Below are 16,841 nucleotides of genomic sequence, written 5' to 3' on the forward strand. Positions count from 1 at the left end.
AAACTCAAAAGCTTATGGAAGTGATTGTTAATAAATCAAAATCAATTAAAAAAAACAAAAAGAAATGGCTGCGTGCTCTTTTCGTGGTGACAAAGAATTGGAAATTAAGGGGATGCCCATCAATTGGGAAATGGCGGAATGACTTGTGGTATATGATTGTGATGGAATGTTATCATGCTATAAGAAACGACAAGTAGGATGATTTCAGAAAAACCTCGGAAGACTGATACGAACTGATGCGCAGTGAAGTGAGCAGACCCAGGACAGCACTGTACACAGTAACAGCAATGATCATCAACTGTGACTGACCTGGCTACTCTGATCAAGACAATGATTCAAGACATGAGAAACGCTATTCTCCTCTAGAGAGAGAACTGATGAACCCTGCACGCGGATGGAAGCAGGCTGCTCTCACTTTCCTTCCATTTCTTGCTTTTTGGTGTGTGTGTCTTCTTTTGCAACATGACTAATATGGAAGTATGCTTTGCACGACTTCACATGTATAATCAATAACATAGTGCTTAACTTCTCAAGGGGTGGGGGAGAGCTGGGGGGGACAGAGGGAATCGGAAACCTGAAATTTTAAAAAATGAATGTTAAAATTTTTTAACATATAGCTGAGAAATAGTTACTGAAATAAATAAAAATACATTTTTAAAAACAGCTGATGAGCAAATTAATCTAACATTCATTATAGTCCTGCTGGGCCTCACTATGAGGGAGACACTGTCCTTCATGACCCAAGGCCCTTGGCTTCACCAAGCTCCCGGTCTTTAGAGGTGAGGTGTGGAAGCAGAGTGAGAAGCTGAGAAAGGAGGAGGAGGGAAGGTCATGATCAGCTCGGGAGGTGGGGCAGGAATCAGGACGGGCTTCCTAGAACTGGAGCAGATCTGCAAAGATGGGCAGGAATTCCAAAGACACAAGGGAGGACACACATTCCACGAACAGGGTGAGTACACCAAAAAAGCCAGCCGGCAGCGGGGCTCTGGGCTGGGTTTCAAAGCCTGAAGAGCCACTGACTTGGGATGGCAACCAGTCCCACCAGGTGTCTCTGCCGCCCAGCACTCAAGCTTAAGCCTCAGCTCTACCATCCAGGTGACTGAGGCAGGCTCCATTTCATTCTACAGGACTGATAGCCACCCCGCCAAATGGACAGGGACAGAAGTCTAATAACTGGTCAAATTGTCCTACCTTTCCAAGGATCAGGTCTGGAAGACCCGATTTTTTCAGAAAAGCTGCAGCATCAGACGCCAGCACCCTTCCAACGTTGCTTGTGTCTACCTGAAAGGACACAAACAAACGTGAGCAGCGTGTAGAGCAAGCTGGAACGGGGATCTGGATGGGCCTCAAGTCAGGGTACAAAGCACATTCCTTCCCAGGCACCTGCTGATACGGGGGCGAGGGGCGGGGGGCAAAGCAGCTGCCACTGACAGAGAGGGAAACTGAGGAACCAGAGAATGAAAGTGGCTTAGGATCCTAGCATTTACATCTGGAAGTGCCAACATGGGTCAGCAAATTCCACCCCATTATCTGTGACTCAGAGAGATTCAGGATCTATCCGTGATCTCCCCATGGCGCCGTAGCTCTGCCCCAGAAGCCAGACAGGGAAGACCATGGCAGATGGTGATGTCTTCACACATATGACAGTTCTTCAAATACTTTTTTTCTGGGCAGTTGGGGTTAAGTGACTTGCCCAGGGTCACATAGTTAGTAAGTGTGAAGTGTTTGGTCTGGAGGCTGGATTTGAACTCAGGTCCTCCTGACTTCAGAGCCGGTGCTCTATCCACTGTGCCACCTAGCTGCCCCAGCTCTTCAAATACTTGAAGTCAGTGGTCACATCCCTCATCCTCCCCTCTCATCTCCTCCAGCTGATCTCTTCCCCCATTTCTTCAGCCAGCCTCCTATCACCTGGTCTCAGGTTCTCTCACCCATTAAAGTCACACTCTCATGAACAGGCTCTGCCTTGGCTACGCCCTTCTATGATGACATGCCCAGAACAAAACACAGGCCTCGGGAGGTGGGTCACCTACCTCAGCATGGGCACTAGGCTTCTGTGAAGACAGTCACGAGGAAAATGGGATTGCTGGCCGCATTGCTGCATAATGCTGACTCACAAGGAGCTTGCAGGCAACCACAAAACTTACAGATTTTTCTCACAGGAGTTGTTCTTCTAAGCATCCCTAAGAGGTGGCTGGTGGCACAATGGCTAAAGAGCTGGGCCTGTGAGGAAGACTTGAGTTCAAATTCAGCCTCAAATATTTCCTAGCTGTGTGACCCTGGGTAAATCATTTAACTTCTGTTTGCCTCAGTTTCCTCAACAATAAAATGGGGATGATAATAGCACCTACCTCCCAGGGTTATTGTGAGGATCAAGTAAGATAAAAGCACTGAGCACGTTGCCTGGCAGATAACAAGCACTTAATACTTATTCCCTGCCCTTCCCCATCCCTCCTCTTGTACTTGAGAAGGAGATTAATTTTAACCCAAGTACATGACTGTATTTCTCCTTATTAAATTTCATCCTCACATCAGCCCATCACTCTAGGCCATAAAGATGTTTGGGGATCCAGTCCACCAACACATTAGCTCTCCTCAGCTTTGAGTCCTCCACAAACTGGATAAGTATAACATTTATAACACAACCTTGGACCCCGTGCCCCAAGCCATGTCCACTGGCCCTCATTCCAGCATGGCCCCCAGAGTCACCATCAATGGAAGCAACTCAACAGAAAACAATGAGGTTGCCATCGGACTTGACTACATACCTCAAGAGAATTCTTTCCCTGGGTCAGGGAAATACTGTTTATCAAGAGTGAGGGAAGCAACTAGGTGGCGCAGTGGATAGAGTTCCAGCCTCGGAGTCAGGAGGACCCGAGTTCAAATCTGGCCTCAGACACTTGACACTTACTAGCTGTATAACCTTGGGCAAGTCACTTAACCCCTACTGCCTCACTAAAAAATAAATAAATAGATAGATAGATAGATAGATAGATAAATAAACAAAGAATGAGGACAAATGGGCCCCAAGGGTGGTCCTAAGATGGCTCTGGGACTCTAAGGTGGGCACTCCCTCACAGCTGTACAAATACAGGCCCTTTCCTTTCAACAACATTGGGAGGCAGAAAGTAGAGATGTTGTCCTGCTTTACGGATAAGAAAAAGGAGGCTGTGTCAACCTGGTCAGGTCACAACCTGTGTCAGAATTCCCACATCTATAAAAGTAAGTTTCCCCTTATATTTAAAGCATTCTTCATTTGAGAGGTACTATTAAGTGACTTGATCAAGGTCACAAAGCTAATAAAGAGAAGGGCAGGGGATGCAATCCAGTTCTCTGGATCAGAAATCTGGTAGCTGAATTATGTAAAAATAAAAGAATTGCTAGTTGATAATCCTTCAAGTTGGTGCTTATAAGGAAATTCAGCCACAGAGGCAATGTTCACCTTGTAGGTAACACTGGAACTCACGACTGCAGGAAAAGGAACCAGAAAGAAAATGAGGTAGGGGGATGGTGAGGTTAGGGAGAGGGTAGAAGAGCGACAGTGTATAATTAAGAAAATATACTGCTTTCGTGAATCAATGAGTGGGTGGGACAGGCACAAGAAGGACATTTGGGTGAAGATCAGCAGAAGGAGAGGTAGAAACCTTATTGTCATGGGAATGGAGAAGATGAAGAAGTTGCTGGAAATCACTGATCTTAAGGTTGGCCTTTTTTGAAGGTGTGGCAGAAAAGGGCTGGAGGGCTCGTTATCAGGGTGACTGCTGGGGCACGCTCACATCCTCGCTCTCTTTCTCTTATGCCCAAGCAGGACACCTGAGGAAATCAAAACTAGGTTCATTTCCTTCCCCAGAAGGTGGAGGCACCCACAAAAGATCGAGATTCCAGACCTGATTGTCAACAACAAGGAAGAACTGGTTGATGAAGTAAAACAATAGGAACCTTGTTGGGAAGAAACCACTCTATTCTGGAACTGGTGAAAGAAAAAGGACGTGCATCTGAGGTTTCAGGAGATCACATTTCAAAGGGTTCAGAAAAAGGACAAGATCCCTGGGACTAAAATTCTTGATATGGAAAAAGAAAAAATGCTGATGACTAAAAGGGGCCATTTAGAGACCCCGATGGATAAATTTCCACACAAGAACGGGCAGCGAATTCAAAAGTGCAGTGTAAGCCTGCCAGACCAGCACAAGGGGCCCCAACGCTCCAGAGAACAGACAGGCCCACTCCCCTCCTTCTCTCTGCCAGCCAAGGACACCAGTCTCTGCACTCAAAGGAGGAGAAGAGAGGCAGCTCATGGGAAGGTGACGCGGCCCTGTGATGGGATAAAGTGTCTGCAGGAGGTCAAGAAGACCTGGATTCAGATCCTGCCTCTGACACTCACTTAACAGCTGTGTGACCCTAAGAAAGTCACTTGAAGTCTCCAAGATCCCAGTTCTCTCATTTGCCAAACAAGGAAGTTTTTAAAATTTGTTAAACTTCTAGTCTCTACCACACACAGAAGTGAGGCTCAAATGAGACTTTGTCAGTCACTCTGTAAACCTTACCATAGTAGCTGAGTTATCATCCTCCTCCTCACTGTCATTATTAAGCTAAGAAGTGAGACAGCCCTGGCTCCCCTGGATGGGTCAGGTCACCAGGCCCAAACGAACCATGACCTAAGTCAGGAAACACAGAGAGACACAACTGCTGAGCCACCAGGTGACCTAGGAAAGGTCAGAAAGGTCAGGAGCTGTCCTGCAGGGCTAGACGAGGGCAAATGTCATCTCACTGTTCAAAAGACCAAAATGAAGGCAAACAGATTCTAGCACAGAGCAGCGAGCGTGACTTAACACTTCCAGCAACGTTCTAGAGCCTCGATGAAGGCTTTCACTAGGGAACACCTTGAACAGAAAGAAGTGACCAGTGGAAGCCAGCCCCAGGCCCTCCTGGGCAAGATGGCAGAGGAGAAGGGACGCCTCGCCCTCCTTTTGGCTCCCACAGGCACCCGGTAACATCGCAGTTACCTGTGCTTTCTCTCTCACAAAGGACAGTTTGACGCCAGGGGATTGGGAGGTGGGGGGCTGTAATAAAATCTAATTTAAAAAAAGAAGGAGGGGAAAGGAAGCACGGGTCACAAAAAAGCCTCATGGCTTCACCAGGAACAGGTCCTGCCAGGGGAGTGGGATGCTGCCTGACACGTCGGACACCATCACCCTCAGCAAGTCCTATAGTCTGTGATGAGAAGGCTTCAGTGGGGGCGAGAAATGTCAGGAAATGACTGCAGTATTAAGAAAACAAAGACATCAAGAAGAGAAAGAGGGAGGAAGGGTGGCCTTTAGAAAAAGCTGCCTAAGAGAGATGCACGGTTGTGCAATCCTCTTCCAACCTTCTTTGGACATGGAAAAACTCATAGTGTTGATGACTGTCAAGTTCAAAATTTAAAAAAAAAAATTTAAGGGGAAGAGAAAGAGGGAAACACAGAAAAGCCCATGTCGCACTAACACATCGTGTCCTTTTTTGACAATTAGCAGACTGACAGATCCAGGAAATGTTGTGGGTATGGTTTACCCAGATTTCATTTCAGCCGAATACATGGCAGGCCATGGCACACACATCAGAGGAGAGATGTGGGCTGAAGAGAGCACAGGGAGGTGGATTCCAAAATGGTTGAACAGCAGGACTGACCATGGCAGTCATTAACAACTCTATGGTAGGAGTGACCTTCGGCAAGTAGCTTAACCACTCTGGGCCTCAATTTCCTCATCTGTAATATGTGGGGTGCCTTCTGGTTCTCAGCCTATGATCCTATGACCCTAAAATCAGAGTATATGCACTTTCATTTTGTAAAACACCAAAACTCAGGACAAGCAGAAACGAGCCTGCGGATGCTTTGGGGTGAAACCCAGAGGAGTGGGCCTCCATGGAGGCTGGCAGCAGTGCTACAAGATGCAGAAAGGGACCCATCTGCCCACATTTCTGTTACAGTTCAATTTAACAAACCATTCCCAGGCACCCCTGTGCACAGCCCTGTGCCAGGCGCTGCAGGACAAAGACACAGTGAGCCACAGTCTGTGTCCTCCAGCTGACATGCTCTTGAGGGGATACTTATACAAAGACGAGTAAATTACCCCCTCACTTGGGAGTATATACCAATAGCTCAGCAGTGGCAGGGGAAGTCTGACAGTCAAGACTCCAGGATCCTGGAGGGCAGAGTCTCCACAAAGCAGGTCCAGCACCCCGGAAGGACGAGGAGCTGGACAGGACCACAGGACTGCTGGGGCCACCTCAGACAGCGCCAACAGGCACCACAAGAGCGGAGCACGACCCCCAGCAGGATTAAGAGAGGTCTGTGATTCCACGACTAACCAAAAGAGCCATCAGGAGGCGATGCTGCCACCACTCTAACCTTCATTACATCCTGATGACAGAGATTAACAAACACATGGAGGAAACAGGCAGGTTCACAGGATGGGGAGTGAAAGCAGGCCAGATTCTCTGTTACACAACTGAATGAACAGTGAAGGGAACGCAAGATCCCAAAGTCTGTCATTTGGTTGTTACAAAAAGGTTTCGGCTCACGAGAGCGAAACATTGCCTTAAAAGCTCCCACCAAAGGCATTTCTCATGCATGGGCTAAGATCATATGAGATTCCTTGACAAATGCAACTAAAGAAAGGTCTAGGGGCAGCTAGGTGGTGCTGGGGCAGCTAGGTGGTGCAGTGGATAGAGCACCAGCCCTGGAGTCAGGAAGCCCTGAGTTCAAATCCTGTCTCAGACACTTGACACTTCTAGCTGTGTGACCCTGGGCAAGTCACTTAACCCCACTGCCTAGCCAAAAAAAAAAAAAAAAAAGGAGAAAGGTCTGTCTAATGAGCCCCATCCACTAATGGTGCTTGCCACTGTCATGGAAGATGTCTTCCAGGAGGTACGAATGGTAGGCAGAGTCCCTTGGGATGGATTCTCTAAAGAGACGTCTCTTTGCAAATGATGGTGCACAGGCTACATCGATCCCCAGAGTAGGGAAAGGTGTCTTCCACACAATATTTGCTGCTCACAGGCAACTGCCCTAATGATCCATAGAAGAAAAGCTAAAAGAATGAAAAAATTCTGTTGTCTGGAGGATGATATGCAGATGGGTGGTCAGTCACTTACATTAGCACACCAGAACATCTACTGCTAATGCACCACGAATTAGACCCAAAACTGAACAAAGGAGAGAGGGGATTAGACAGTATTTGGGATACTATATAGTGTTTGACCCCAGGCTACTCCCTGGTACAGATGGTGGAAAAATGCACAGTGTGGACCTAAAGACAAAAAGACCCGAGTTCAAATCTGCCCTCATACACTGACTAGCTATGTGATCCTGGGCAAGTCCCTTAACCTCTGTTTGCCTCCATTCCCTAACGGGGATAATAATAGCACCTACTTCTCAGGGATGTTGTGAGAAAATAGCTATAAGGCACTCGGCACAAGGCTCGATTCCTAGTAACCACTATATGTTTATATACATTTATAGATGTGACAAACTATGAGTGATATCTGAAAGATGACAGAAAATAGAAGAGGCGCCTCAAGATTGGAAAAGGGCAAGTTTTCAAAAAAGGGAAGTGGACAAAGACTGAAAAACAAAGGCCAGGGAGCTTGCAACAGAACAATAAAAGAGATGACTGGAGATTTCTGGAGACAGGGCGACGGTGACGACCAAGGCCTCGCACAGTTTAATCAGACAGACCATGCTAGAACAACCTTGTTTCCTTTTTGGACCAGATTACTGAATCAGTAGTAGAGGAGAATGCTGCAGGTCTGGTTTGCCCAGACTTCAGCAAGGGTTTGGATAAAATGTCCCAATACGTTCTTGTGAAGGAGATGGAGAGATAACAGATTGGATGCCAACTTTACCTGATGGATTCAGAACTCGGCAAAGAGCCAGACTCTGAGAGCAAAGCTGTCCAAGGTTTAATGTCAGTGCGGCAGGAGCTCCCTGGGGGAGTGGCCCAAGAAGATGTCATTTGGATAAAGGCACAGATGCTACAAAGCTGAAAGGAATAGCTAACAAAGAGGGTGACAGGCCCCAAAAGGATCTTGACAGGCTAGAGCATGGAGCTGAATGTAAGAAGACAAAATTCAATAAGGACAAGTGTAACGTCATGCATTTGGGTACAAAAAAAACAGGCAGCGTGATGCAATGGAAAGACCACTGGCTCTACAGTAAACGGCCCAACTTCAAATTCTGGCTCTGATACTTCCTACTTATGAAGCCTTGAGCAGTCACCTGACCTCTCCTCCAGCTCCAGGGCCAGGATCCCGTGATCCCATGACCACAGTATCAACTTCACAAATATGAGATGGGGAGACCTGGCTTTAGATAGCAAACTGTTCTGAAAAAAGATCCAGGGGTCTTCGTGGACTGCAAACTTGCTGTGACACAGCAGCGGGATGTGGATGCCAGAGAAGCTAATGCCGTCCTAGGCTGCGTGAAACAGGGGAGGGGGATGGCCCCACTGTCCTCTGTCCTGGTCAGGGAACATTGTGGAGGACCATGCTCAGTTCCAGATGCCCTGGTTTCAGAGGGATGACGATAAGCTGGAGAACATCCAGTGGAAAAAGACCAGGAAGGTAAGGAGCCTTGAGTTTCTGACCTACGGGAGAAGTTCAAGGATGGCAAAGACAAGGCTTGGGGATGTGAGGAGGGTAGAAGGAGGAAGGAGGATCATGGTGGCTGCCTCCAAGTATCCGGAGGGCCATCAAGTGGAGAAGGGATTAGGCTCACTCCATGGGCGCCGCCCCCCCACCCCACCCCGTGAAGTCCCACAGAACCCACAGCCTCTAAGGCATTCATGTTGCAAGTGACCCAAACAATAAAGCAACGCCATATGAGAGGGAAGGAAGCTGCAGCACCACTGTCCAAAAAGGACCAAGGCTCAAGAAATGCTATCAAGGACGTCACTGAGGGAAGGCCCGAGCAGACATTTAGCTGTACGGTGAGAACTCATCCTTTACTGTTCAAGAAGAGGCAGCTCTTTGCCACAAACAGTGTTTCAGACTCTGGTAGGAGAAACCCACAAGTCAGCCTATCAGAACCTGTGGCTTCCAGAACATTTTCTGACCTAGAAGAAGCTGGTTGGGGGCTGAAGGGAGGTTTCTTTTAAAAATTGGCAGCAAAACCCCTCGCCATCCAGCCACAAACAAAGCACGACTGAGAAGAGCCAAAGACTGGAGAGTGCAGTCAGCACACACCACCCTGTAGCTGGCTCGCTGCACAAAGAGGGAAATGCTGAGTGGCCATGGACGTGGAGACAAGGCCAAGCTTTCACATGAAAAGCAAGGAGCGTGGGAAAAGCCGCAGGAGACACAAGGGACAAGCAGCAGAGCCGTGGCGCTCACCAGCTACAGCGGCGAGGTCCCAGCACAGCACACAAGCAGCCCTCAGACAGCAGGAGAGAGGACAGAGGAGATGTGTTCAGGAAGAACCCCAAGACACTCGGTGCCGGTGCCGGAGCTGGCGGGTTGGGGGGGGGGGGTCACCGCGTCAGGGAGGGAGGCACAGTCTCCTGGGAAAGCATGCATAAAGTGAAAGTCCAGATCTGCCTCTCCAACTCTATTAAAGACCAGAATCAATCAGCAAATACTTAGGAAGCACTAAGCAGGTGCAGGCCACGTGCTGGGCACAGGGAAGCAGTCACAGGACCTCAAGGAGCTGACACTCTGGTAGGGGAAACAGCACGCACACATACATCTATAAGCAGGGACATTATAGAAATAAAATGAATACAAGGTACTCTGAGGAGGAAAGGCATCAGCATCTGGGGAGTCGGGGTGGGGAGGAGGGGGAGAAGTCAGAAAAGGCTTCACGTAAGAGCTGGTGCTAGAGCCAAGTGGGGAAGAAAATCAGGGATTCCAAGGGTAAGTAGGAAGCGCACTGTGGGTCCCTGGGACAGAGACAGGAGATGGCGCGTCCTGAATGGAGAAACACAAGCAAACCTGTGTGGCTGGACAACAGACAGGGCAGAGAGAAGCAATGCACAAGAGGAGCAGAAAAGGAAGGGCCCCCCACAGGCGTTTGTGTTCACTCCTAGAGGTAATGGGGAACACCATGAAGACGAGGAGACACGGGGTCACATTGCTCTCAAAGAAAATGACCCTGACAGCTAGGAGGGGAAGAGACTTGAGGCAGCGAGACTGAATAAAAGCTCTGGCCTGGTCGGGAAGGGCTGTGGAGGACCGTGCTCAGTTCTGGATGCCCCAGTGTCAGGAGACCACCCAGAAGGAGGAAACCAGGGAGGTAAGGAGCCTTGGGTCCATGACATCCGGGAGAAGGGGAACGGTCCTGGGAGCAGAGACAAGGGGAGGGATGCCAAAGGCACAGGAATAAGAACAGCTGATTGGCTGTGTGAGGCAAAGGAGACGGAGAAGCTCATCTCACTCACAACGAGGACTGCTAAGTGTGCATTTCCCACCATCCCCTTCTCTTTTTCATCCTATCCCCTCCTCGAGAGACCGCTCTGCTTTTGGCCACTGCATGCTCCCTCCTGTGCGAATACTCTTCCCTCCTTGAACGAACCTGGAGGAGCGAGGCTTCGGGCTTGCCCACTCCCCCACATCTTCACCTCCACCGTATAAACTCCTCCCTGTCTCCCAGCTCATCCCTCTTTCTCATCCTTCCATTCTTCTTTTGAGGTCATCTCGGCATAACAGAAGCACGCTCATGCCTTCTGTCAAAGCAGACACCTATTGATAGTCCTAGGGATGATAAAATTCTGAGGGCTTACACGTATCGTCTTCCCATATAAGGATGTAAACAGTTTAATCTTGTTTAATCCCTTATAATTTCTCACTCGTGTTTACCTTTTTATGCTCAAGTCTTCTGGTTGCATGCCAAATTTTCTATTCAGCTCTGTCTGGTTTTTTCATCAAGAATACTTGGAAATCCTATATTTCATTCAATGTCCATTTTTCCACCTGTAGGATTATACTATTATGCTGGGTAAGTTATTCTTTTATTTTTTATTTTTTTGGAGGCAATCAGAATTAAGTGATTTGCCCAGGGTCATATAGCTATTAAGTGTGTGAGGCTGAATTTGAACTCAGGTCCTCCTGACTCTAGGGCCAGTGCTCTATCTACTGTGCCACCAAGTTGCCACTGGGTCGGTTATTCTTGGTTGCAATCCTAGCTCTTTTGCTTCCTAGAACTTCATATTTCAAGCCCTCTGCTCCTTTACAATGCTAGCTGATAAATCTTGTGTAATCCTGACTCTGGCTCCACAGTATCTAAACGGTTTCTTTCTGGCTGCTTGCAATTATTTTTTCCTTGATCTGGGAGTTCTGTATTTTGGCTATAATATTCTTGGCAATTTTTATTTGGGGATTTCTTTCTGGTGCCGACCAGTGAACTCTTTCAATTTTTACTTTGCCCAGCACTTCTGAGATATCTGAGTAATTTTCCTTTATATTTTGAAATATATTGTTGAAGCTCTGTTTTTTTGTTTACTGCTTTCAGTTAATCCATTGATTCTTAAATTATCTCTCCTCAATCTATTTTTCAGGTCAGATGTTTTTCCAGTGAGACAGTTCATATTTTCTTCCAACATTTTTCAGTCTTTGGACTTTGTTTTATTATTTCTTGATGTCTCTAATGACTCTTGATGATTCTAATGGAGTCATTAGCTTCCATTTAGTCAACTCCAATTGTTAAGGAGCTATTTTCTTTGGTGAGTTTTTGTACCTCTTTTACCAAACGTAATTCTCTTCTCATAATTTTCTTGTATTGCTCTCATTTATTATCCCAGCTTAATCTCTACTGATCTTTGATTAAAAAAATTTTTTTTGTTCTTTTAAAAAAATTTTTAAAAATTTATTTTCACACAAATAAAGTCAGATCTAAATAACTGGAAGAACATCAGTTGCTCATGGGTAGGCCAAGCTAATATAATAAAAATGACAATTCTACCTAAGCTAATTTACTTATTAGTGCCATACCAATCAAACGACCAAAAAATTATTTTATAGAGTTAGAAAAAATAATAACAAGATTCATTTGGAATAAAAAAGGTCCAGAATATCAAGGGAGCTAATGAGAAGAAATGCAGGGGAAGGTGGCCTAGACATTCCAGATCTTAAATTGTATTATAAAGCAGCAATCATCAAAACTGCATGGCACTGGCTAAGAAATAGAGTGGTGGATCAGTGTAATAGGTTAAGTATGCAAGACACAGTAGTCAATGACTATAGTAATCTATTATTTGATAAACCCAAAGACCCCAGCTTCTGGGATAAGAACTCACTCTTTGACAAAAACTACTGGGAAAACTGTAAAAGAATATGGCAGAAACTAGGCAGAGATCAAAACGTCACACCATATAACAAAATAAAGTCAAAATGGGTTCATGATTTAGATATAAAGGTTGATACTATAAGCAAACTGGGAGAGCAAGCAATAGTTTACCTATCAGATTTATGGAGAACAGAAGAATTCATGACCAAACAGGAGATGGAGAACATTATGAAATGCAAAATGGATAACTTTGATTACATTAAATTGAAAAGTTTCTGCACAAAGGCAATGCAACCAAGATTAGAAGGAAGTAGAAAATTGGGAAAGAATTTTTACAACCAGTCTCTCTGATAAGGGCCTCATTTCTAAAATATAGAGAGAATTAAGTCAAATTTATAAGAATACAAACCATTCCCCAATTGATAATTGGTCAAAGGATATGAACAAGCAGTTCTCAGATGAAGAAATTAAGCCATCCTATAGTCATATGAAAAATGCTCTAAATCACTATTGATTAGAGAAATGCAAATCAAAACAACTCTGAAGTATCACATCACACCTATCATATTGGCCAACATGACAAAGCAGGAAAATAATAAATGTTGGAGAGGATGTGGTAAAATTGGAACACTGATGCATTGTTGGTGGAGTTGTGAAATGATCCAACCATTCTGGAGAGCAATTTGGAACTATGCCCAAAGGGCTATAAAAATATGCATACCCTTTGACCCAGCAATAGCACTTCTAGGGCTATACCCCAAAGAAATCATATAAATGGGGAAAGGACCCACATGTACAAAAACATTTATAGCAGCTCTTTTTGTGGTGGCAAAGAATTGGAAATTGAGAGGATGCCCATCAATCAGGGAATGGCTGAACATGTTATGGTATATAAATGTAATGGAGTACTATTGTGCTATAAGAAATGATGAACAGGCAGACTTCAGAAAAACCTGGAAAGACTTGTATGGTCCGATGCTGAGTGAAGTGAGCAGAACCAGGAGAATGTTGTACACAATAACAGCCACGTTGTGCGATGACTAATGTTGAGAGACTTTACCCTTCTCAGCAAGACAACAATCTAAGACATCTCCAGAGGCCTCATGATGGAAAATGCTATCCACATCCAAAGAAAAAACTATTAGAGTTTGAATGCAGATTGAAGGATACTATTTGCTGTTTTTTTTCTTCTGTTGTGTTTTGTTTCCTCTTTCTTGTGGTTCCTCCCATTGGTTCTAATTCTTCCTTACAACATCACTAATGTGAAAATAGGTTTAATAGGAATGTATATGTATAGCCTATATCAGATTGAGCACCGTCTTGGGGAGGGAGGTGGAAAAAAATTTTAAACTCAAAAGCTTATGGAAGTGATTGTTGATAATTCAAAATAAATTAATTTTTAAAAAAGCACTTTCTTTAGCACTTCTGGGAATTCTTCTTGGACTTGTGTTCAATGTGCATTTTTCTTTGTAGCTTTGCTTATAGATGCTTCCAGGTCATTATTTTCCTCTGTCTTTTATGTCTTGAGCTTCCCCATTACCATTTACTGGCAGGTTCTTTTTGTTTGTTTGTTTGCTTGCTTGCTCATTTTTCTAGCCTATTTCTGACTGAACCTTTTTTTCGAGTTGGGCTCTGCTTGCTCCCTTGGAGGGGTGGAAGGATAACTGGCCTGAGCTTCTGTCTTTTATGTCCTTCTGCTTTCACAGCTCAGTTTAGAGTCCTTAAGTTTCTGGATCTGGGGAGACAACATTCTAGTCACTGTTCTCCTGGCCTGCACATTCCTGACCCAGTCTGGAGTCTTGTTTTGTGAGAGGTTGAATTTCTGTACCCCTCTGGGAAGATCTGCATGTTCAGAGCCATTGAACTGCTGGCTTCAGCCCTGGCTGTGGTCTCCTGCCCTAGTTTATTCCGCTGCAGGTTTATGCATGGAGCTAAGGTTAGAACAGAGTGCGCATGGTGTTCCTGGGCTCAGAGCCACACAGGTACAGTTCCTGAACGTGCTCCTTGCTCCTTCCACAGGTAGGCCCCTGTCCCTCTCCACCTCAACCATGACCACCCCTCTCCACTATGCAGCTCTGACCCAGAACTGGATTAACTGGTGACAGAGCTGTCCCACAGTATCCATACTTGTGCCCAGTACTGGACAGGGGTCCCCGGGGATCTCTTTCTGCCCCTCTGCAGTCCGTTTGCCATCCTTGGATGCTGGGCTGCTCCCTGCCACAGCTGCCACTGCCACACCTCTGCAGCTGCTGTGCTATGCTCCTGGCCAGCCCCCACCCCACTGCCCAGAGACATCTGTCTTCCTAAGCTGCCCAGGGCTGGAAAAATAACTCACTGGGACTTTTTCTTGGCTTTTGCCAATCAGAATTAGACCTGGCACTCTTGTCATTGCAGAGGAGGACAAGAAGGAGCCAGGGACGAACTGCTGGTTCTCGCTCCGCCCTCTTGACTCTGCCTCTCTGAGAGTGAGGCAACAGGAATGGCACCAAGGTCGCAAATCTGGGAAAACGGAAGGACGGTGGGCACCGACACAGTAATAGGGGAGTTTGGAAGAGAGGCGTCTTTCTTTTAAAGGGACCTAGAGGCTATATCCCAAAGAGAGCATACAAATGGGAAAAGGACCCACGTGTACAAAAATATTCATAGCAGCTCTTTTTGTGGTAGCAAAGAATTGCAAATTGAGGGATGCCCATCAATTGGGGAATGGCTGAGCAAGTTGTGGTATGTGAATGTGATGGAATACTATTGTGCTATAAGAAATGACAAACAGGATGACTTCAGAAAAACCTGGAAAGACTTGTATGGTCTGATGCTAAGTGAAGTGAGCAGAACCAGGAGAACGTTGTACACAATAACAGCCACCTTGTGCGATGACTAATATTGATAAACTTGACCCTTCCCGACAATACGAGGATCTAAGACATCTCCAGAGGCCTTGTGATGGAAAATGCTATCTACATCCAAAGAAAGAACTATGGAAGTTGAATTGCTATTTTTTTTTCTCTTGTGTTGAGTTTTGTTCCCTCTTTCTGATGGTTCCTCCTATTGGTTTTAATTTTTACTTACAATATCACTAATGTGAAAATATGTTTAATATGAATGTAAATGTATAGCCTATATCACACTGTGCCCCATCTTGGGGAAGGTGATGGGGAGGAAGGGTGAGAAAAATTTTAAACTCAAAAGCATATGGAAGTGATTACTGATAAATCAAAATAAATTAACTAAAAAATAAATAAATAAATAAATAAATAAATAAATAGGTGAAAGTGGATAAGCAAAAAATAAATAAATAAATAAATGAAAGGGCCTAGAAAACTTGGTGATCCAGAATGGCTTATTCCGAAGCTTTCAGACAGGTAAGAATTTAGACGGGGATAAGAACTGCACCTGTGACTTCACTTGTCTAGGGAATTCCCAGTTGAGCAAACTCCCTCTATCAATGCAAGCTGCCATCAACTCTGCAGCACGGGTCTCAGAGAGCTGACAGTATCTGGCAGAGCTTGGGCGCAAACCCAGGACTTCCTGGCTTTGAAGCTGCCACGACACCATGTAGTCTCAGACAGGACTGACTTTAAGAAAAACAGAACTCAATCCACAAAAAGCAGATTTTCACATACTTTTCATAAAGACATCAACTGTGTCAAGCTATGGCATCTGGTTGGTTTTTTCCATTATTTTGGTATCTTGCCTGAAAACCAATAGACACAAAAAGGGTGCTCATCAGTTGAGAATAGCTGTTCAAATTATGATATATGAATATAATGGAATATTACTGTGCCATAAAAAATGACCAAAGGGATGCTTTTACTGAAAGGGGGAAGACTTATATGAATTGTTGCAGAGTGAAGGGAGAGCGGTGGGGCAGAGCACTGGCCCTGGGGTCAGGAGGAGGACTCGAGCTCAAATCTGACCTCAGACACTGGGCAAGTCACTTACCCCTGATTGCCTAAACAAACAAACAAAAAACCCAAGCAGAGTGAAGTGAGAGGAGTACAACAACTGAGGACAAGGGGCAGGTAGATGGCGCTGTGGATAGAGTTCTGGCCTTGGAGTCCCGGAGGACCTGAGTTCAAATTTGACCTCAGACACTTGACACTTACTAGCTGTGTGACCCTGGGCAAGTCACTGACCTCAACTGCCTCATCAAAAAGCAAAAAGAAAATTAAAAAAAAAGAAAAAGAAAAAGAAACAACTGAGGACAATCATATCATAAAGACTTCCCAACTCTGCTCAATAACCAATCACAAGTCATGGATGATGCCGTTTTCTATCCACCTCCTAACAGAGATGGGATGGCCTCGCGTACGATGAGGCCTACATTTCTGGACACAACCAATGTAGGGATTTTGTTTTGCGTGGCTATGCATAATTGTTATTTTCTTTTGGGGGAGAAAGGGGTGGGATCTCTAAAAGTAAGGGGAACTAGAAATAGTGTTGGCAAAAAAAGAAAAGAAGGTCATTGAAGCACATTGTAAATGAACAGAAGAAAAGAGAAGGAAGTTCAAGAGGAAACAAAGACAGGCAGGAAGGCTCTGAATGTGACACACCAAACTTAACACACTGTTCTTAGAAAGCAAACTATATGTAA

General features: G+C 45.4%; 1 protein-coding gene across 1 annotated transcript in view; it reads right to left on the reverse strand.

The window, feature by feature from the left end:
• The window catches only part of EPS15 (epidermal growth factor receptor pathway substrate 15), a 136,683-nt gene that overhangs the window by 84,002 nt on the left and 35,840 nt on the right, over positions 1–16,841 (reverse strand). Inside the window, exon 3 of the mRNA XM_027838178.1 lies at positions 1,192–1,281. Within this exon, the coding sequence (XP_027693979.1) occupies positions 1,192–1,281 (90 nt within the window). The remainder of the gene's footprint in view (positions 1–1,191; positions 1,282–16,841) is intronic.

The sequence above is a fragment of the Vombatus ursinus genome, unplaced genomic scaffold (genome assembly GCF_900497805.2).
Source record: "Vombatus ursinus unplaced genomic scaffold, bare-nosed wombat genome assembly UNPS02014825.1, whole genome shotgun sequence".
In the NCBI taxonomy this organism is placed as follows: domain Eukaryota; kingdom Metazoa; phylum Chordata; class Mammalia; order Diprotodontia; family Vombatidae; genus Vombatus; species Vombatus ursinus.